This window comes from Syngnathus typhle, linkage group LG4, assembly GCF_033458585.1.
Source record: "Syngnathus typhle isolate RoL2023-S1 ecotype Sweden linkage group LG4, RoL_Styp_1.0, whole genome shotgun sequence".
In the NCBI taxonomy this organism is placed as follows: Eukaryota; Metazoa; Chordata; class Actinopteri; order Syngnathiformes; family Syngnathidae; genus Syngnathus; species Syngnathus typhle.
In genome coordinates, this window is record NC_083741.1 from 13,604,721 (window position 1) to 13,624,830 (window position 20,110).

At 43.4% G+C, this 20,110-nt stretch overlaps 2 protein-coding genes across 6 annotated transcripts in view; one reads left to right on the top strand and one right to left on the bottom strand.

The window, feature by feature from the left end:
- Nucleotides 1–726: 726 nt before the first annotated feature.
- Nucleotides 727–6,453, top strand: LOC133152953 (switch-associated protein 70-like). 2 transcript variants are annotated; one of them, XM_061276947.1, is made up of 12 exons: nucleotides 730–893; nucleotides 1,427–1,567; nucleotides 2,148–2,321; nucleotides 2,404–2,628; nucleotides 3,259–3,405; nucleotides 3,639–3,747; nucleotides 3,824–4,005; nucleotides 4,452–4,559; nucleotides 5,184–5,350; nucleotides 5,481–5,679; nucleotides 5,830–5,926; nucleotides 6,121–6,453. In XM_061276947.1, the coding sequence occupies exons 1-12, from the start codon at nucleotides 798–800 to the stop codon at nucleotides 6,237–6,239; spliced, it is 1,764 nt and encodes a 587-aa protein (XP_061132931.1). In that variant the 5' UTR covers nucleotides 730–797; the 3' UTR covers nucleotides 6,240–6,453. The 2 variants fall into 2 exon arrangements, with proteins under 2 accessions (XP_061132932.1, XP_061132931.1); XM_061276948.1 differs by lacking the exon at nucleotides 1,427–1,567 and having other exon boundaries at nucleotides 727–893.
- A 2,138-nt stretch (nucleotides 6,454–8,591) lies between these two features.
- Nucleotides 8,592–20,110, bottom strand: part of sbf2 (SET binding factor 2) — a 58,245-nt gene continuing 46,726 nt past the window's right edge. For 2 of the 4 annotated variants that reach the window (XM_061276346.1, XM_061276345.1), the window contains 15 exons: nucleotides 19,843–19,983; nucleotides 18,968–19,051; nucleotides 17,858–17,932; nucleotides 16,453–16,631; nucleotides 16,089–16,265; nucleotides 15,802–15,903; nucleotides 13,137–13,322; nucleotides 12,042–12,168; nucleotides 11,725–11,852; nucleotides 11,249–11,473; nucleotides 11,068–11,175; nucleotides 10,718–10,908; nucleotides 9,855–9,942; nucleotides 9,653–9,784; nucleotides 8,592–9,547 (listed from right to left, as the gene is read on the bottom strand). In XM_061276346.1, coding sequence (XP_061132330.1) covers nucleotides 9,449–9,547; nucleotides 9,653–9,784; nucleotides 9,855–9,942; nucleotides 10,718–10,908; nucleotides 11,068–11,175; nucleotides 11,249–11,473; nucleotides 11,725–11,852; nucleotides 12,042–12,168; nucleotides 13,137–13,322; nucleotides 15,802–15,903; nucleotides 16,089–16,265; nucleotides 16,453–16,631; nucleotides 17,858–17,932; nucleotides 18,968–19,051; nucleotides 19,843–19,983 — 2,042 coding nt within the window. In that variant the 3' untranslated portion in view covers nucleotides 8,592–9,448. The remainder of the gene's footprint in view (nucleotides 9,548–9,652; nucleotides 9,785–9,854; nucleotides 9,943–10,717; nucleotides 10,909–11,067; nucleotides 11,176–11,248; nucleotides 11,474–11,724; nucleotides 11,853–12,041; nucleotides 12,169–13,136; nucleotides 13,323–15,801; nucleotides 15,904–16,088; nucleotides 16,266–16,452; nucleotides 16,632–17,857; nucleotides 17,933–18,967; nucleotides 19,052–19,842; nucleotides 19,984–20,110) is intronic. The other 2 variants (XM_061276348.1, XM_061276347.1) reach the window with 1 other exon arrangement.

Consider the following 20,110-nt stretch of genomic DNA (forward strand, 5'->3'; position numbering starts at 1 on the left):
AAATGTTCACTAGTACTTGAAATAAAAGAACAATCCCTTTTGATTATCCCACTGCATCTGTTTTTCATCGATGGAGACCTCAGCATGAACACAAACAAAATGTCCATTCTATGGTGGCCAACTGACAATCCTGTCCCCAAACTAGTTTTCGAACTTGATTGTACATCATTTCATAGAATGGCAAACAAATCGCAAGATTGGCACTTTTTTTATTTGTAAAACATGACAGTACTGTTCTTCAACAAAATGGAATACATACAGGTGCATCCTAAAAAATACTTTGGAAAATATTATTTAGGTTACATTAACTAAAAGCTACATCAATTAGCATTTTGTTTTCTTTAAAGCTTTGCAGACCTAAGCCAAAAATAATAAAAGTAGCCACTTTTCATGTAGGAATCAAGTAGCAATTGACTTCATCAAAAGTATTTTCCTGTTAAGTGGATTTAATTTTTTTAGCCATTTCATGTCATTTTCTGAATTGAACTACAAAGTCACTCAGAATTGAAAGATTTTATGCTTCAAGGGCATTTCAAATAGCATTAATTACAAAAGGACGCACTTGTGTAAATCAGTTGCGTTGAGAAAAGATGTTATGGCAAACTACTTTGTCAATATGTGAGTTGACTGCAAAATAAAAAAAACAATTGCATCAAACGTACCACAAGATGGCGCCATCACCAGACTTTATTGGACAGGAGGAGCGACAGGAAAACTTCAACACAAGTGGACTCGCACATGCATAAACATCCAAGAGGCTCTAACAGACACTCCAACAAATAATTAAGAGAGTAGAAATGTGGCTTCGCGAAGACTTGTTGAAGACCATATGGCACGCTTTCACAGCCTTGGACGTGGACCAACGTGGCAAAGTGTCCAAGTCGCAGTTAAAGGTGAGTCCCATTGCTTGAGTTGGCTTTAATTTGTGGAACATGTTAATAATGTATTGATCAAGGCTTATTAAAACGTCAAAACCCGGATATATATACAATGCAGTAGATATAAAAAGTTGACACACCCTTGTTCAAATGTATTTTTTTCGTGATGTAAAAATTTATTTATTTTTTTGCCAAGAAGAAAGTTAAAACATATATTATATTCCAAATCATTGTAGACATTGGACGAGGATAGTTCGTATCTTCAAATAATCATTGTAGGATTTCCTGAGAAATATTTACTGATGTTCAACATGCCACCAACTGTCAACTATGACTGCAAATGCTAAGCTGCACCATTATCCTACTTTATATAGCAACTGTTTGTTGATCCCTCGGTATCAACGTTTCTTTCTGAGAATGGAGTTCTTGTTTGGTCAGTCATGCTTGTCAAAGTCCTCCCTTTTTGCATTTGCATAAACTCACACATTTGTAGTTTGGGCACTTTTGTGTTCACATTCAGGATGAATATGTTATCTGTGCTTGTTTAGGTGCTGTCTCATAGCCTGTGCACTGTCATGAAGATCCCCCATGACCCCTTGACACTTGAGGAGCATTTTAAAGATGATGATAAAGGCCCTCTTTCCAACCAGGGCTATATGCCCTACCTCAATAGGTTCATTCTTGACAAGGTGGGGGGACAGTTCTGACTAAATTCACTATCTTAACAAGTAACACTTTTTTTTTTTTTAATACATCTTAACATGAACTTACTGAAATGTACTGTCAGCTTCAGGGAAGAATTTATTTATTTATTTATTTATTTATTTATTTATTTACGCTAGATTTGTAGGAGGTGCTTCTAATACTGGTTTGTTAGTCTCCTCTTTAATTCTGATAAAAAAGAGCAAGCAAGTCAGTAAGTTATAGCTGGAAGTTTGGCCCTCTACAGATTTCTTATTCACACTTTTTTTTTTTTTTTTAGGTGAAATATATTGTAGTTTCTCGGTTTCTACTTGGAAGTTGTTTACTTGCTTCTCTCCGCTGGGTTCTGACTTGAATTCAAATGAGGTCTCTAACTACTTTGGCTAGTTGCACAAACAAACACTGGACACGTCATTAGGTACACTTGCATAAGCTTTGCAAGAGTTGTAGCTGTCTTTACAGAGATACAAATGCTCAATTTTGATTGGTACTGTATTATTAATATATGTTTATTTGTTGAATGTCACGCCGAGTGTTAGTAGTTGAATGCTGCTTTTTCAAGTGCAGGTCCAAGAGGATTTCGATGTGCTGGAGTTCAACAAGATGTGCTGGACACTGTGTCACAAGAAAAACATCAGCACCAATAATCTACTCATCTCAAACTACGATGCTTTTAAAATCTGGTGCATTTTCAACTTCCTGTCTGAAGACAAGTACCCGCTTGTCATTGTGACTGAGGAGGTGAGAAGTTCTTGCTTCTACTTGTTTCCTTTGTCTTATTGTATTAGTATTTTAGCTCTGAGAGTTGTTTGTGTGTGTTTAGTTGGAATACTTTCTGAAAAAGCTGATTGAGGCCGTGGCGAGCGGGTGGACCGAGGGCAATCTTTGGGATTCCGAGCTCCAGCTGAGCAGGAGAGGCTCCCTGACTGTTTGGGAGATGATCCAACTGGTGGGAACAGGTGCCTTCAGCAAAGGCGTGGACCAACAAAGTCTCTCTATGGGCATCAATGAGGTCTTTCAGGAGCTCATACTGGACGTGCTGAAGCAGGTCAGTACCGGGTGGTTCATGATGACCTGTCAGTGCAGAGAATCATATCTTCTATCTGATGCAGTGGTTCTCAAGTTTATTAAAACCAATTGCCACTTGTACAAATACGTTCACATGTATGACCAACATGAAAATATGCAAATCAGAAGGTCAAAATATTAATAAAAAATGAAGATGTTTTATTCCTAAAAATCCATTGCGACATTTAGCAGTTCTACCGTTAAAATTGTGCTTTACTGTCGAAAAATTAAAAATCTGTAATCAAATAATGACATTGAATTGTAGTGTATTGAACGTAGAAGTGAAATAAACATTGGACCTCAATATTTAAAAAGAAACAGCACTTAAAGTGGAACAAATGCATTTTTAACTTAAATTTGACTGAACTCGACTGAGGCAGAATATGTTCCTCGTATTTACTCATCATAGGAAATTGTTTATTTTCTGCCCCTCCTTCTCCCTTTTTCTCATGTTTCTCATGTTTCACACGGAAACTAATGCAATATAAATAACAAATTCAATAAGAAGAACATAACATAGAAGATGGATAATAATAATAATAAAAATGAAAGTGAATCATGACATTTTAATCTAGTTTAATTCTGAATAACACTGCCTATGTCTTTAAAGGGCTACATGATGAAAAAAGGCCATAAGAGGAAGAACTGGACAGAGCGCTGGTTTGTGCTGCGACCCACCTCAATGTCGTACTACGTTTGTGAGGATCTTACTGATATGAAAGGTCACATCACTCTGGACCAAAACTGTTGTGTGGAGGTAAATCATTTAGCGCATCGTACGTTTTATATTGTGCAGTGGAAGAAGAAGCACTGACCACCTAAATACAAACATTCCTTGAAACTATGATCATTTATTCCTAGTAGTCTTTTCTCAGCATCTGTGGTGAGCATGATGTTTTTGATTGAAATTGGACAAAATGTTTTTGTCAGATAAATGTGTCGATTATTCTGCACTGCTCTAGATAATAGAAATATCATTCTCCTCCAAAGTCTCTCCCAGACAAAGAAACAAAGAAGTGTCTGTTCATCATCAAGTGCCCCAATAAAAGCTTTGAGATCAGCGCTTCCGATAAAAAGAAGAAGCTGGAATGGATTCAAGGTACTAGATGTTCACTCCACGCTGCTCTTTCTCTGCATTTTTGACTCTACCTCAGTCTTCCTTTGTCACCTGGCAGCCATTCAAAACTGCATCCAGCTGCTGAGGTTGGGGCTGCCGTCGCCTCATCGCGAGGCCAGGCTGAGACGCCGCCAGCTCCGGCAGAGGCAGCAGGAGAAGGAGGACGAGCTTTCCGAGAGAATGAGGCAGCTCCAGGTGGCCAATGACAGCAACCAGATGCAGCTGGACGCTATGAGGAAGGTGCTGCTTTGATGACACACTGACAAACAAGTAGAAGTTTGTAACAAATTCCATTCCTAACTGGAGCGTGAATGTCACTCACAAGTGTGATGGCAGTGCTGCACTGAAAACGCGATGCATATTTCTTTTAATAGTCAATCAAGTCATCAGTGCAGTCAACCAAACGGAAATGAGATCAAATTTCTTGTCCGTTAAGTCTGCTACACGGTCAACTTAGCACACACATGCTAAAGAGGGAAGTGAAACCTCAAATGCAAATAGCATCTTGTACCACAGCCACCTGCATCTTGGAGTTTATCGGTCACGCATCACTTCACACTTTGTTCAAATACGTCAATATCTAATTTACTCATCAATGTGGTGTGTGTTTTTATTACGTGCCATTCCCCACAAAGCACCCACTCAACATGTGCCACCATTTGACCTATTGCAACTCTGCTGACTAGAAAATGGAGGCGGTCACAGCTGAAGCAGCAACAGAAGAAGAGAGGAGGAAGAAGACTCAGTTGGATCTGCAGGATCACTTCAGACTGGACCTGGAAAGAGAGAAAATGGTGAACAAACAGACCCGGTTTATTTCTGACGTGTGGCTCTATTCTTCCAGGAAGGACAAGCGTAAAGATGATGTTGACTCATCTGCGTGTGTGTGTCACATCCATGAGCTCTCGAATATCACAGACTACACACAAACATTTAAAGGGATCCTCTTTCTGTTTTGGAGTCCCTGACAAATTAAAGTCAATTAATTATTTGACAGTTGATTTGTTGTTAATTAATTATTGTGCCTCCATTCCATATGATTACATTTTTTTTCATAGGAAATAATGCAAGGTCAATGAATTACTTCCTGGCGCCGTTTGATATCATTAAACCTTGACCGTCATTAATCGTTTCAGTAACATCATAACCATTACACAAGTTTAAAGAGACGGGTAATACAATTAAATACAACTTGGCAGCCGCAAAGTATAGAAGGGAATGTTGTGTTTGCAGAGAAATACTGTTTCCTTGTGGTCATTTGTATGTACTACGTTGGTAGAAATGACAAAGTCTTGCACAACTGCGCTTAAAATGCTTTTTGGAGCCAAATGAAAAACCCCTAAATGCATAACGGGAACAATACAGAATTAGTTGTATCGTGTGTGTGTGTGTGTGCGTGTGTATGTGTGTGTGTGTAGGTGCGTCAGCAGATGGAGGAGCAGGTGGCCCAAAAGTCCAGTGAACTGGAGCAGTACCTGCAGCGTGTCCGCGTGATGGAGGACATGTACCGTCAACTGGAGGAAGCCTTGGAGGACGAGAGGCAGGCCAAGCAAGATGAAGAGTCCATGCGCAAACTTCAGGCCAGGTCTCTCTCTCTCTCTCTCTCTCTCTCTCTCTCTCGCTCTCTCTCTCTCTCTCTCTCTCTCTCTCTCTCACACACACGCACGCACGCACACCTGTCATACTAAAGAGAACCAAGTGCATTGCTGTGACAGGCTGCTGGAGGAGGAGGCTGCCAGAAGGGCGGAGCTGGAGCGCCTCCACCTGCAGCAGAAGCAAGCGCTGTACCAAACGCAGGCCGAGAAGCAGGAGCTGGAGGCCGAGCGGCTAGCCAAGGAGCGGGAGCTGCAGGCCGCCATGCTGCAGCTCGAGCGAGTGGAGACGGAGCGACAAGGCGTGCTGGAGAAGTATGAGGTCAGCACACGTGCGGACATGAGTGGCATTAGTACTTGAGCTGAACAAAAGCACCATATTTTTTTTATATATGACATGCATCGATCATTTCGCCGATCATACGCCGAGCATTGTGAAATCAAACTGTACACCTGTCTTCTCACCACACAGGAGGTGTCGAGAAATGTGCAGCGAGCCACTAACAAGACCAAGAAGTGGAAAGATCAAGTGGCCAAACATGAAGGTCTTGTGCGTCTCATCCAGCCAGGTACAAACGGTCTTTTATTGCCACCAGACCCATTACACTTGCACAAAGCAATAGAGACGTGAGAAAAGTACAACCCTCTTTGTAGTTTGATCCGACCTATCAAATATTTACAGTGAAAGAGAATTTGTTGCATTAAGGTAAGTGATGAACACTTTCTCACTGTCTTTGGAAATACTTCACTGTGTGGTTTGTAGGCCACAAGGGTCCCCAGAGGGTGACCAACTGGGGGCCTGCTTCGGTGACCGACGTGGAGCTTGAGCTGAAGAAGAAGTTCTGGCAGGAGAGCAAAAACCAAAAAGGCTCAAGTCCATGAAGGAACAATGAAAACATCCTTAATCGCGTGGTTGTTTTTGTTTTCAACACACATTCCATTTGTTGATTAAAGACAGTGGTACCTTAACTCTGTCAACCGCAAGAGTGCTCCACCGTCTAGTACTACTAAACCAGACTAATTCTACTCACTTGTCACGTCCCAACCTGCGATAGTCTGTTGAAGAAATAATAAAAGGAGAGCGAAAAAAACCTTCTGCACGTTTCTATTTCCACGGATCTCCTGAACGTAGCTTTGTCCACCAGGTAGCAGCACAAGACCTCTTACTCAATCTGTCATGAACCGTGTCAAAGGTTAAGCACGTCGAAACATTTTGACGCAGTATTTTTATTGTACATGATTGTGTTTTTACATTTACACAAAATGTAAGTCAGATATTAGTAATATTTAATGAAACACAATGTACTTGATTATTACCAGGTGTCAATTTGTTTTATTTATATTTTGTAATGATAAATCATGCAACAGGTTAAAAGAGCTGTACCTGTACTGTTTTACGCTTTATATGGCTATTTATAGGCATCTACGTGATTGCATATCACCACTGACACAATGGTGATCTAATTCTTTATGAAATATGAGTAATTGCGGTGGCTTTTTTTTTTTATGGATGGAAGACACCTTGTTCACTAGAACCACGCCTTCTCTCACACGCGTTCATCGGTAGACTCGAGGTGCGTTAAAGACCACACACAAAATAGGACATTTCACAAGCTCATTTAACGCACCAAACAGCAATGACTCGTACTCGAGCACATACTGAGAATTTATTTGATGCACGAAATCAGAACAGCCCAATGTCAATTGAATTTGAAGGGACAGCTGCTGTGACAAATTGGGCGTGTGTTTAGGCGATACAGAGGTGGCAACTCATGAAGGGTTAAGGATGCATTAGTTCTTCAATGCAAAGTATTTTATACCTCAGCAAAAAAAAAAGAAAAAAAGTGGGGGCTTTTTCCTCTCCCCTGCATGTCCAACTTTCACAATCACACAAGCATTCCAGCGCGGAGAACATCTCCAGTTGTCTCGCCTCATGTACCCCCCCCCCCCCCAAATCACCCGCAACGAATTCATTTTGGATTCATCTTCAACATCTCATCCAATTTGATTGGGAACATTCTTCTGCAAAAAAAAAAAAATTTGACAGATGCATCTTTGCCGGGTGACCTCACGGCCAAAAGTTTCACCCACAGAGTCCACAGCAACGCATCAACAAGACACACGAGCATGAACCCTCTCAGGCCTTGTTCTAGTTTACGACCCATTCGCGGGAATGTACAGACGCCAGAAATGTATTTTATGATATTTGCTGCTTTTGTGAAAAAAACTTTGTTTTATGCAGGTGCATACGATATTATCAAAAGTTGTGAATGAAGTAGGCCAAGTAAGTTACAAATAAGTCAGTCATATTGAAGAAAAGAAGCTCCAACCATTTTCTGAATCGCTTATGATCCTCACGAGGAGCGTGGCCTACCCCAACTGACTTGGGGTACACCTTGAACTGGTTGCTAGCCATAAACAAACAACCATTTGCTCTCACAATCACACTTACGGGCAGTTTGGAGTGCTCCATCGGCCTACCATGCATGCATTTTTGGGATGTGGGAGGAAACCCACACAGGAACATGAAGACATGCAAACTCCACACAAAAAGGCCAACGCTGGAATCGAACCCGCACGCTCTGTACTGTGAGGCAGCCTTGCTAAACAGTGTTCACTGTGCCACCCTGAAGAGAAGAAGATATACCACATAAACAAATACAAAGCAGTTTTTAACTCAGGTTTTGTCAATATCCACCCATTTTTTATTTTCCAAACCTTTAAATTCCATTGCACAATGCAAGGAGTTAAACAAATGTGTGCGTGCGTGCATGTGAGTGAGGCATAATGATAGCTGAGATCATCCCAGAATACTGGATAGGTTCCTTTGCCCAATTTACAAGCCACATGGGGGGCTGTGTTTGCCGTACGAGAAGTGTTCTTGGCCACGTTGTACTTACATAACATCATTGATGCGTGCTTGTCCAAGTGGATTACAGCAAATATTTGCATCCTCCTCATGGGCTCACATTGCAGGAATGCAACAGTGAGGAAAAGGTCTGTGGCCATGGCATGTTGGAAGGCCTTCAATTAAATATGGTGAGATGGCTTCCTCCCATATCAGGACTAAATTAAGCTCCCTGCGCACTGAGGTCCAGTGATGCGACCAGCGCGGTGCAGTTCGGCTAGCTAGCTGGCTAACTGCATGTCACAACTGTTCCTGATAAGCGCTGATGCAAACTAAGATGCTCAGGTTCTTCTATTGTGAAAGCGCCAGTAAGAACACAATGTGCATTTCAAGTATAGTTGATTTATTTCCCAAAGAAAAAAACAATTAGTGTCTGCACAAGTACACGGTAAAAAGATACAGTAACGACGCTTCTGATATCTTTGAATAGCTTCATTTTCTTTTGATGCAATAGTAAAAGACATATTTGTTTCATTAAAAGCCTCAAAAAGACAAAAACTCATCTTTGACAAAGAGGAACAGGCCACATCGGTATTTGCACCAGTAACTTTTAAAAAACAAAAACATTATTAGTCACATCAGGAAAGTTAGAAAGTGTTTCCTTTACAAGAGAGAAAGGCTTCACAAATATTTACACAAATAACTACATAGAATTGGTTCCTAAAAAAATAATTTACAAGCAACGCAAACGACGTCAGTCGGCCTGATGGACACTTAACAAAAACATTTAAATACAACAAGAACATCAGGTAACTTTTGAACTGGCTGTGCAAATTGTTGTATGTCTTTCATCTTTAATTGAACATGTAACCTGGCTGCAGGTCAGCTTACATGTAGTGTGAATGGAAAAGCTAACAAAATGGCTTCGCCTCACTTCGGGAGTGCATATGGTTCCTAAGTGCAACTAATTGCCTTGCATGTTGTGCATTAAACACGAAGCAGCAGTAACTTCTCCTGGTAGGGAAATAGAACTTCTTCTCTTACAAAAAGGCGCCCACAATTTTGTTGGCCAGCGAATCATATTGCTTGGAGGTGGTACAGGGGAGAGTTGTGCTGGCGGCTGTGGTCCCTAAAGAGAAATATGTCTGAAAGAGTGGATGATGAGCCGTCTCTGATGTTGCCCGCTGGCCCACCCGGCACGGCGTGGCACGGATAACCTCGCTTGACCTCTTGGCGGTGCGGCTCATGCGTCAGAGATGCAGTTCTGGATCTTGTCCATCCACAGCTGAGCGCTGGCTGCGTCTGGTGCACAGAAATTGTACACTCTCTTGCTGGTCTTCAACTAAGGAAAAAAACACACACACACAGACAGCATAATTGAAAAAAAGTATTGATGTATTATATGTAAATATATATGTGAAACAAGCAAAGCACCGGCATGACTCACGTCAAAGAAAGCCTTTTCACTGATGTGTTTGGGAGCGCCTGTGGTCGGGGTAGCGAAAAGCACCGACTCCACCTCCGCCAGCTCGATGTGACCTCGACAGTTGTTGTCCTCGCCAGTGTCGTAGTACCTCATCTGCCAAGACAAAATAACTGCGTCACAAACGTCGGCCTCTCCGGCACCCCCGAGGGGAGGGTTTCTTCACCTGGTGCTTGGTGATGTCCAGCACGAACCAGCGAGGCTTCCAACCTTTCAGCAGGGCTCCACGTTTGTACAGGACACCCTCGTACGACCTGCGCGTATGGAAAGCTGTTGGAGCATTTACTGGTAACCGATAGCCTTGATATGCAGCTAAAGCTTCATGTACTAGTATGATCTTTGTCCTCACAGACAGCTTTCCATATGTGGTGGATGCTATTAGCATGATGTAGCGCACACAAACATAGTGTGACCCCCACACAGCACTCCGTACATTGCGTGATGGGAGGGGGCCAGCTGCGAGTTCCTTGAAGAGTTTCACACATGTTCTTTGGAGATTTACATCCGGGTTTGAACGTTCTAACAAAGCTATTCAAACAGTCACACGTGTGCCAGCTCAGTGGCCTCGTGGTAGAGTGCTCGCCCTAAGACTGGAAGGTTGTGGGTCCAAACCCCGGCCGAGTCATACCAAAGACTATAAAAATGGGACCCATTGCCTCCCTGCTTGGCACTCAGCATTAAGGGTTGGAATTGGGGGGTTAGATCACCAAATGATTCCCGAGCGCGGCACCGCTGCTGCTCACTGCTCCCCTCTCCCCCAGGGGATGGACCCAGATCACACGGGGATGGGTTAAATGCAGAGGACAAATTTCACCACACCCAGATGTGTGTGTGATGATCATTGGGACTTTAACTTTAACTTTATGTTGTGCACATGAAAGTAAATCAATTAGAATGATCAGGTATCAACACTGAGGGTGTGAAGTTCTCATGTACGATTTCTACAATTTAAGGTCAATGCATCATGCGGACACACTGGAATACAGACACTACTGTACTTTGTTGTAAGTCATCTGTGAAACGACTCACCTGTTCTCCTCACTCTTGGGGGTGAACTGGTTGTAAAGCGTGGCAGCGCGGCGGTTGATCCCGTTGGACGTGGCCGTGCCGTGGTCCTCCGCAAGGCTGCTGTCAGGCAGGTGCAGCATGGATCGGCGCTGGAGAGCCTGCAGGCTGGATGTGGGAATGAGGCCAGAAATGGACAGCGACTGCTTGCAGAGCTACAAAATGGGACAAAGACGGCAACATGTGACCTGGATGTACCATATTTTTAGGCCTTTGAGGGGAATGGAATCAGAGATTGGTGGGATCGTTTTTTTTACTTCTAACTCAAATCAGGATGTGCCATAAAATCTGGATGCATAGACAGTCTGCCTTACACTTGCTTCTTGTTTAAGGTCTTCCTGGATACTAATGAGGACTCGGTCCAGAGTGGTTTGCCATCTCTCGGGGGTCTGGTTAAGCTCTCCCTCCAGCTTCTCAATGTCCTGCAGTGTATGAAAACGACGGGTTAATAAAAAGTGTCCGACGAGAAACCAGTGCGAGCTTTGCCAATCTTACAGCGAGCAGCTTGGTGATGGCGTCGGGCTGAGCACGGCTCACGCTACTGTAGCAAGGCCACACGATTCTCCTCTTGCTGCTGGAGATGGTGTGGGGCTCCTCAGAGCTGTCGGACCTCGTCGCCATCAGTCTCCAGTCGTAACACGGCCCCGTCGAAAGCGTCTCGTCAGTGAAGAAGTCCCATTTAGTTAGGGTGGGGATGGCCACCGAAGGTTTGAGGATGCTCTACGAGATCAAAAAGGCATTACATATATACGTACATTTTCTTATTTTCTTGAAGAGAAGCATGAAAGTAAGAACATCTGGTTTTTCTCCCCAATTGAATAAGCGGTTAGAAATGGACACTTGGGAACCATCAAGTGTTAATGTTATGGTACAAAGGCAGAGAACACAGACCCAAAGCATCCAAAGTGATCATCTCGAGCGGGAATGAAAAAGCACCGTGACAAATTGCAGCCCTAGAGAGAGAAACTCACTTCGCTCTCTGATGCATTGTAGAGATAGTTGAAGAAGATTGGACTCCGCCGATGCATCCTGTTGATGCACTCCCAGATGCAGATGCCTTTCCTCGCCTGCTTGTCACCCTTATCGTCAAATAACAACCCTGTCAGGCCAGACATTTTGGAGAAATAAGAATGACTGATACCACAGATTGCTTTCTTTGCGTTGAAACAAAAGGAATTCTTTTATCTGGCTGGGGAGTGCTAATGAGAAACGGGCGGGATGATAAAGCCAATAACAATGTGTCTATTTAACATACATATTAATCAAAATACAGCAAAAGAACACCAACCATGTTCCAAGCGCTCGTAGTCAGAGTCCAACAGGAAGTTCTTGAAGCGGTTGGAGATGTGGTGATAGGCCAGGAACTTGAGATAGTACTGATTAAACTCAAACTCCGCAGGATGCTGCATTAAAATCTGATACACACAAATAGACACAAGCAGTTCATACGGCGTTGGGAATAACGTTACAAAACCAACATCTCTCATCTTTTCTTACGGTTGTGACTGAAGCAGGACGTTAACCAACTTGCAGATCACCAGTGAGATCCGAAAGAGGGCACGGGCTAGTTACACGTAATGCATTTCTATTATAAAGTTATTTGCAGAGTACTGGCTTGACCGGATGAAGGAAGCTAGTAGGACAGCTGGATCATGTCATAGTGGCTTGGTGCCACTGCAGAGCCTGAATGACCAATTTTGAACTGGAACGAACTGCTGATGGTCTTTTGAGGGCAAACTATGTCATGACTGCACGTCCGGCGCCATTCTTCCCACCCAGTAGTGTGAAGTGGCCATTGAACGTTTGAGGCCACCTGGGTCTACTGGCGAAAACAACAGCTGTTTTGGTCATGAGGCACTTCTATTTTCAGCTCTTATCTGAAATCGCGTTGTTTAGAATGCTCCAGAGACCCCCCGCGGGCCCCCTCCCCTGCCTCCCCCGCCCGCCTGCAATCAAAACTACACTTTCAGAAGACAAATGCAGAAAGTATGTGTTGATGTAAGTGGGGGTGCACATTCATATTGTCTAAAGGAAGCATTTGAGTGTGATCCTCATGTGTTTGCACTTGATTCTTAAAGTCGCTTCCAAAACCCCCCCACACACATACGAGCCTTCCTCTCGATCCCCCCCAACGGTTCTCTTTCACGTGTAGCTGCAAATGCAAAGAGATGCCGCAACACGCGAGCACTGACGATGAGTGGGTTCACGGCGCGGCAGCATCTGGGCCACATCCTCGCACAGCTGACATCACACATTCATTCTTGGCCATTGAGAATGCAAAACTAAAGCAAATGGATGGTTTTGCGCTAGCTAGTGGCCTTCTTCACCTGGGGAATGCAATGAGTTCATCAAGAAGATACCTCTGTTGGTATAAAGAGCTCACCTGGTTCACACAGTCCAGGAACTGCAGAAAGATGGGGGTGACGCCGCTGCCCTGACTGCTGGGACTCAGATTGCTTCGTTGGCTAAACTTGTGGCCAAAGGAGAGCCACTCTTTATCCAGCAGCACCTGGAAGCCCTCCAGAGTGCGGTAGAAAGGGTCGCTCAGTAGCTGCACTAAAGACACCACCTGCACATGTGACACAAAAAACGTTGAAGGCCAATTAAAAGGTGGATTTGCCTGAACATTGCACTGTGACTTTATATCATTAAAATGTGGCAGGATAATCAAAGTTTGCGCTCGTGGATAAAAATGTTTCCGTCATTTTAAACCTTTGTTTCATTGGATAGACATGTACATGATTTTGGTCTGTCCCACATATGTAATAAATGTTGAAATGATACACGGTTTAATGCTCACAAGATATTTCATACAATCGTTTTGATCAGGTTCTTCTATTTCGATAAGACCATTTTATTGTCTTTAAGACCCCTTAAAAATGCTTGTCCCTGGTTTGCAATGGAAGTAGAAACAGCTCCATCTATCCTTGCAAATATGCCGTTGAAGCATTTTGCCACTGAAGGGAAGAGGCGGCCTGCTCAAAGAGCAGCCACATAGCAGCGCTCGGCATATTTGTCATGGCACACGTGCACCCCCTGGCCTTTGAAGCTGATCCTGATGTCAAACCATCTGATCATCTGTTATCAATAACACTTATATAACAGGCTAGTTAAATTCAGGCTCCTTCCACTTGCCCACGCATACAATATGTTTGGCTGGCCTTCCTGCCCGTGTCACCTCCAACGCTTCTAATGGGCCCTGACATAGATGGAATGAGAGGGGTGATTGGGGTTCATGGCTTGCCTGCGGGCTGCACTGTAACATCCAACCCTGAGCGACGGAGAAAGCCGCTGGCGCCCTGGCACAGATACGAGACACTTAAATTACAGGCAGACCACAGAGACAAAAATGAGGTCGAACGGCAGAGAAGAAAGTTGCGCTCCGTGTCTGCTGGGTGTCGCTGGCCCGCCGAGAGCAGCCAGAGCATATGGATGCCATTTGGCTGCGCCGGCCTGACCGGAACCTTTGCGAGATGAAGCCGGTGGCCCGTAAATCGAAAATGCCTCAGGACCAACACCAACCTGGCATAGAGGGCCCTTAAAGTTTGCTTTAAAAAGCAGCCTGCGGGCTTAGACACCCCATAAACACTTTGATGGCCACGCGCTTGCAGTACAAACACGGAAAACATGAGCAATAAGCATGATGAAACATGGACCCCCAAAGGACCCTGACAAGTGTTTACATGCCTGGAACCGCAATCAAAAAGCCTTCGGATTGAATTCAGCACAAATCGGTGACATCAGGCTTTAAGAACCTCAAGCCTTCGCATAATTCATCTTTGCACGATCAGTTCAACGGTGACACAATCAACTGGAAAGATGAGCAAGGAAAACACATTTATGATTTATACAGCCACGGTTCCAGAGTGGCGTCGAACCCTCCGTACTTGGAATATTTTGACTCGTTCTGTACCGTGTTTGGGAATGGGATACTCAAAAGAAAGCTAACCATGGCATGAAAACCAAAAGCAATATCATGGAGCTCTATCGCTTTTGACACGGCCCGTAAGGTTTCACGTTGCGCTTACCCCATCTATTAGAGCGTCCGTCATGAAAAGCACGAAGAGGTCACGAAGTGTCACATTGAGTGCTTTAAGAGATTCTTTGAAATTCAGAGAGCGCGTGTTAGAATGGAAATGATGGATTAGACCCGTTTATATCGTTAGCTGTACAGCGTAAATTGCTCGAGTAATTTTTGCATTTAGAGTGAGAAAAGCAAATTCAAGAGTCCTATTGCATTGACTGAAACGTTGCAGACTATCATAACCTGGTTGACGCAGAACCTACACCATGCAGATTTGAACCAGAGCGGTGGGCCTCTCCGAAAAGTGTCAGATTAACTCCGCAGGTACGTTTTGCAGTGCTGAGAAAGCGATGCTCGAAGAACCAAAACCAGAATGAATGAAAACATGAACAGTTACGTGCTGATGAAAGTGGGACACGTCTGCCTCTGCCCAAGTGACATCAATAAAAACAGCTGACTTGGTAATGTACATTCTTATTCGGTGTGTAATTTTAATGTGAAGAGACTCCGCTTCCAGGCAAATACGGTAATCTGCATCTACACATTCATCATGGGAGTTACCGTATGACGGTTAGGAATGAAGCATACTTGAATTCCATCAAGGCTAAACCGTCGTTGAAGGCTAAGTCATTTTGGCACAGTGGCTTGAGCACACTAGGCCATGTGCTTAACACGTCTACAGCCACAGCCAAAGGTCCTGTGTTTCAACTCTCTCCACCCTTTCGGGGAAACTTTGCATGATTTCATCATGCATGTGATTTACTGCATACAAAAAAATACAATTGGGCTCATTTTCCCGTAGGTGTGAATATAATTTTTACATTTGTATGGGTGCTTTAATGCTTTTTGGAAAAAGCAAAATGTGTGTTTTGGTTTCTCAAAGTGCCAACTTTCCAATTTCAGGAAAGTTTAAGAGAAACTCTCTCACTTTTCTTTCACTGGAATTCTTATGCATCTTTGGCTTCTTTTCTGCTTTTTTCTTCAAGAGGAAAAAAAAAAAAGGGACTACTTGTGCAATTCTCACTTGTGTGGTGATGTCCCAGCCGTCCTCCAGACTGAGAAGCACAGATGAGCCGCTGTCCAGAAGCTCCACTAGAATGAGAGCCAGCTGCAGGATCTTGTGAAGCTGTGACAAATGAACATATGAACAATTAATCTCAGCAGTAAATCCCTCATAAATGTTGCTTTGTTACTTGTCTCGTTTTTGACCGTGAAGAATATTTATCCGGGAAAGGGACAAAGTCTACAGCGGGCCAGGCCGATGACCGACATGACATCACACAAAAAGCATCCTGGAAAAGAGTGTGTCACCTGCAGGATCCATTCCGAGTCCTCCAAGACTTTGAGGAAAGAGTCTTCAGAGTCGGAGGAGTTGGCACTGGGAGCGCACGCCCTCAACAGCTTCTTAAAGGAGCTTTTCACTTGCCGCATGTCCGCAAAGTCCACCGGCACCAGTTCACAGTTCAGAGAGGTGTCAACCCTGAGGCCCTGCACAAGGTTGTGACACACAGCAAAGGTTTATCATGTCATTTATTTACTATGTGGGTTGCATTTTGGGGGGTTATTATTATTATTATTATCATCATCATATCTTTGTAGCAAATATATTTTTGTTATATTATATATATATGTTATATTTTGTTATGTGTTACACAACAAACTACTGGTTTCTTACCCTCAAATGTGACTTTTCACCGAACACATAAAACGCGGCTTGCTGTTTGAGTAGCTGTGCTTGTAGACTGTTACTCCCTGCAGGGGGCGCCAAATCCTTCCCTGCTAGTCTGGCGCCCACATCCACTGCGGATGGGTGCTGGCTGAGCCTACTGCTGGAGCGCAGACTGGCCCACATGCCTGCAGACAGAGAAACACACAGATAAATCACAACACACGCGCACGCACACAGGTTCATTCAAACACATGGGACCGTTCCATTGCCTCTGATGTACACATGCTGTCAAACAAAATAAGACTGAGTGATGAACAACACATGCAGATGGAGTTTACATGCACAGCAGCACAAGGGATGAGGTAAACACCTTCATTTTTTACATCTACCAGAAAAACAGTTTGTACCTTGAGCACCAGGCAGTGAGATATTAGATGCAGGAGGTGATGGATTGTTTTCTAGCGTGTCAACAAATTGACAAGCAGTTTCTCGGGGAAAAACTAGCATGCAAGATCATCCAAACATCACAGTAATCCCTTCTAACTATTTCAAGTTGAGTTTCTGTTTGCTACCATAACCATCAAAGCAAACCATCAAGCTGAGCAGAGAAGGTTGCATCTGGTTATTTCAGATGAGCATTTTAATGAAAGGGGCATAACTCAAAATCTTTGTTCTAGTTCAGTTCAAAGTTATTTCGTGGGCTTGAGCTCAGGGGTCTACTGTTCTCCCACACTAAACTCTCCAAAGTTGTAAATATGGAATTGTCCAAAATGTCTGGGTGTGATTAAGAAGGAACACAAATAAACTAAGATCCACCCTACCAAAATAAGCAAACAAACACTTTTAATGCCAACCTTTGACTCCAGCTAAATGAAACATCTTCATCTGAAATAGACATTCTCCCAGACAGTTTGAAGTCACGAATGATGGAGAAATCCTACAACCAATTGGTGTTTATTGTCTTGTTGCTTCGCTGGGACTAGAATGACTTATTCCTTTTGAATTACACTTACACTTTATCTGGGCTGTCTTTGTTGAACTACGTGCACGGTCAGAGGTGCCTCATTTCATTTGATTCATGACAGTCTGCCAGGATAAACTGCTTCCTTCCCTCAGCAGTCGGCTTCCAACTGACCACAGTGGGCCTTGCTGAGCCAACATATTAGCCGTGGAATAGGCCAGATCAGAGCGGCCACTTGGGTTTGTGAAAAACCACGGCTCCCAAAGGTGCACTTATTTCACTCCAGTGATGATTAGTCATTAGTGGCTCAGAAGGAGTTTGGGGAATAGCGATACGCCTGGTGTCTGGTTAGTTTGTGGGAGGAAAGAGGAGGTGTTAGAATGAAACGCAGCCCTGAAAGAGGAACGAAAGAGAGCTGGGGGGGGGGGGGGGGGTGCAATTGCACTCTACCTTGGTTGTGGATTCTCTCCTTATTGGTAGGTTTTGGGTTTGCGTGAGTGAATAGTTTATCTCTGTACTCAAGCACTGCACGGTGGTTGTGGGGAGGAGGTCAAGATGAACATGAAAAATAATGTCAATGTTATAAAAACATTGCAGCTTGACATATCGCGTACGGGCGGGCATGCGTGGTCAGAATGAAGAGTCAGCTAAAGGTCAAAAGACTGCATGACCCAGTTAAGAACCTTCGCATTTGGAAAAAGAATGATATGGGTAGCATGCACAATATTGATACTGTAGTTATGTTTGGTAATGAGATGATGTATGAAATGTTTCACTCTCCACTAACGTATTTATGCATTTAAGGAAATCTTGCAAACAAGCTGCAATGTAATCACAAAAATGTATCCTTGCTCCATTTATTCCATCATTGCTATGACAGATTTGAAAAAGCCACACATGAAAAATGCTCTGGAATGTGGATACATTTTTTGGAAAGGTCAGGCTGGCAATGTACAAGGAACTAATGTGGGAGCGCGGCGATTAATTGGAGGTGGATTACGTGTGCCACCCACTGCGGCGATTAAGGTTACGGCCACCTTTGGAGCAGTCAGTTTGGATTCAAAGAAGAACGTGCTGCAAGACTGAAGCAATGTAATCCCCTATTTCATAAGTTTGCAAATGCCAGATGAATGGAACCAATTCGTTTTTGACATTTCCTTGGCACTCCTCTTCCTTTGCAGACAAACACATTGTTAGCATCTATTTGAGTTATAACTGTCTGAATAGACAAACTTGTGTAGTCTGTTCCAAGATGAAGAGTAAGCCTGAACGTGTTTTTGCCTTTGACCTTGATCTAAAGTAATGACTAACTCCTCCGACATGCACCGACGCCAAGCACAATGCCACTAGGTCAAAACAAAATGTTCAGTGCTAATGGACTCTGAATGCTTTACATTCTTACGTGACTACATTTACAGAAATATTTATCTAACAACGTGCTAATACAAGTCATTGGACAGTCAACTCGGCACATTTCACAATCTGTACATGTCATATTCCGTAAAGTCGGTGGAAATTGGCATCTTTGCCTTTTAAGTTAGAACATTGTATGACACTCACCTCCTCTGGTAAAGCTGCTTGAAAAGGGAATGTCTAAATGGACGGGAGCCATCTTTGGCATTCTGGATGTTCTCCTTTCGCTCCCTGAGGGGACAACATTCACGCATGATGCAAGAAGGGTAAGACAAACACACGCCAGGATTGTTATTTTGCCCGAGGCAGAAGAACAAGACAAAACGTCAACTGTGCACTCTTTTTGTCAACAAGTGAAAAACAATTAAGCCTTACATGTTTAGGCAAAAATAGCTCAGAAAATTTGGTTCTATATCTGCAGCAGTAAGAACACTTTCCATGGAGGAACAATACAGCATTTGCTTGTTTGTGAGAGGGGGGGGAAAAAAAAAAGAAGCAGTTTGAGAGGAGGATACAAACAAGTCTGAGGAGATGGATGGGCCGGGCAGTGACCTGTGCTTTTTGTATAACCTTTTATTGTACGAGTTTCCTTCCAAATGGTACCAAATATCAGCTACAGTGCTTCATTGTCATACAAAACACACGCACACACAGTAAACAGGTATAAAATAAGCAATGACCCGGGAAAACACACTCGGGAGATTTATGGCGAAGCAGAATAGACCAGGAATGAACCAAAATAATACTAAAACGTGCAAGCTTGCAGTTTCTCCGTGTCAAAACAATTCAGTGTGCCTCTTTTTCCGAACAACTGTTGTTTTTTTTCCTCATGGCTGATGTCACATGACATATTCAGGTCAGGTTGAACCACCATTTTGACAAAATCACAATTATTAATTTTCAGGTCATTAACTTCAAGTCAAAGGGACTCTGCAGTGTGATGAAGTTAAGAAACAACAAACACAGCTTTTCATCTCTACATGGTCCCAGAGGGAGGCTGTAAATCGTGATCATCCACATACCTGGCGAGAGGCCTACGATGGAGCGGTTCGACAAGGTGCTATGGCCGTTCATCTTGAAGTGAATGGGAATGGAGTCAAGGATGGCTTGCAGATACTTTTCTTGTTCAAGGCTACTGGATGACTCGGAGGACGATGCAGGCGCTAGATCAGAACACATTTCTCTTAAACCAAAATTTCTTGAGAATGGTCACGTTAAATTTATTTCTGGATCCGATTTACTGGTTGGGAGATATGGCTAAAAAAAAAATCGGTCGGATTCCTTCGATAT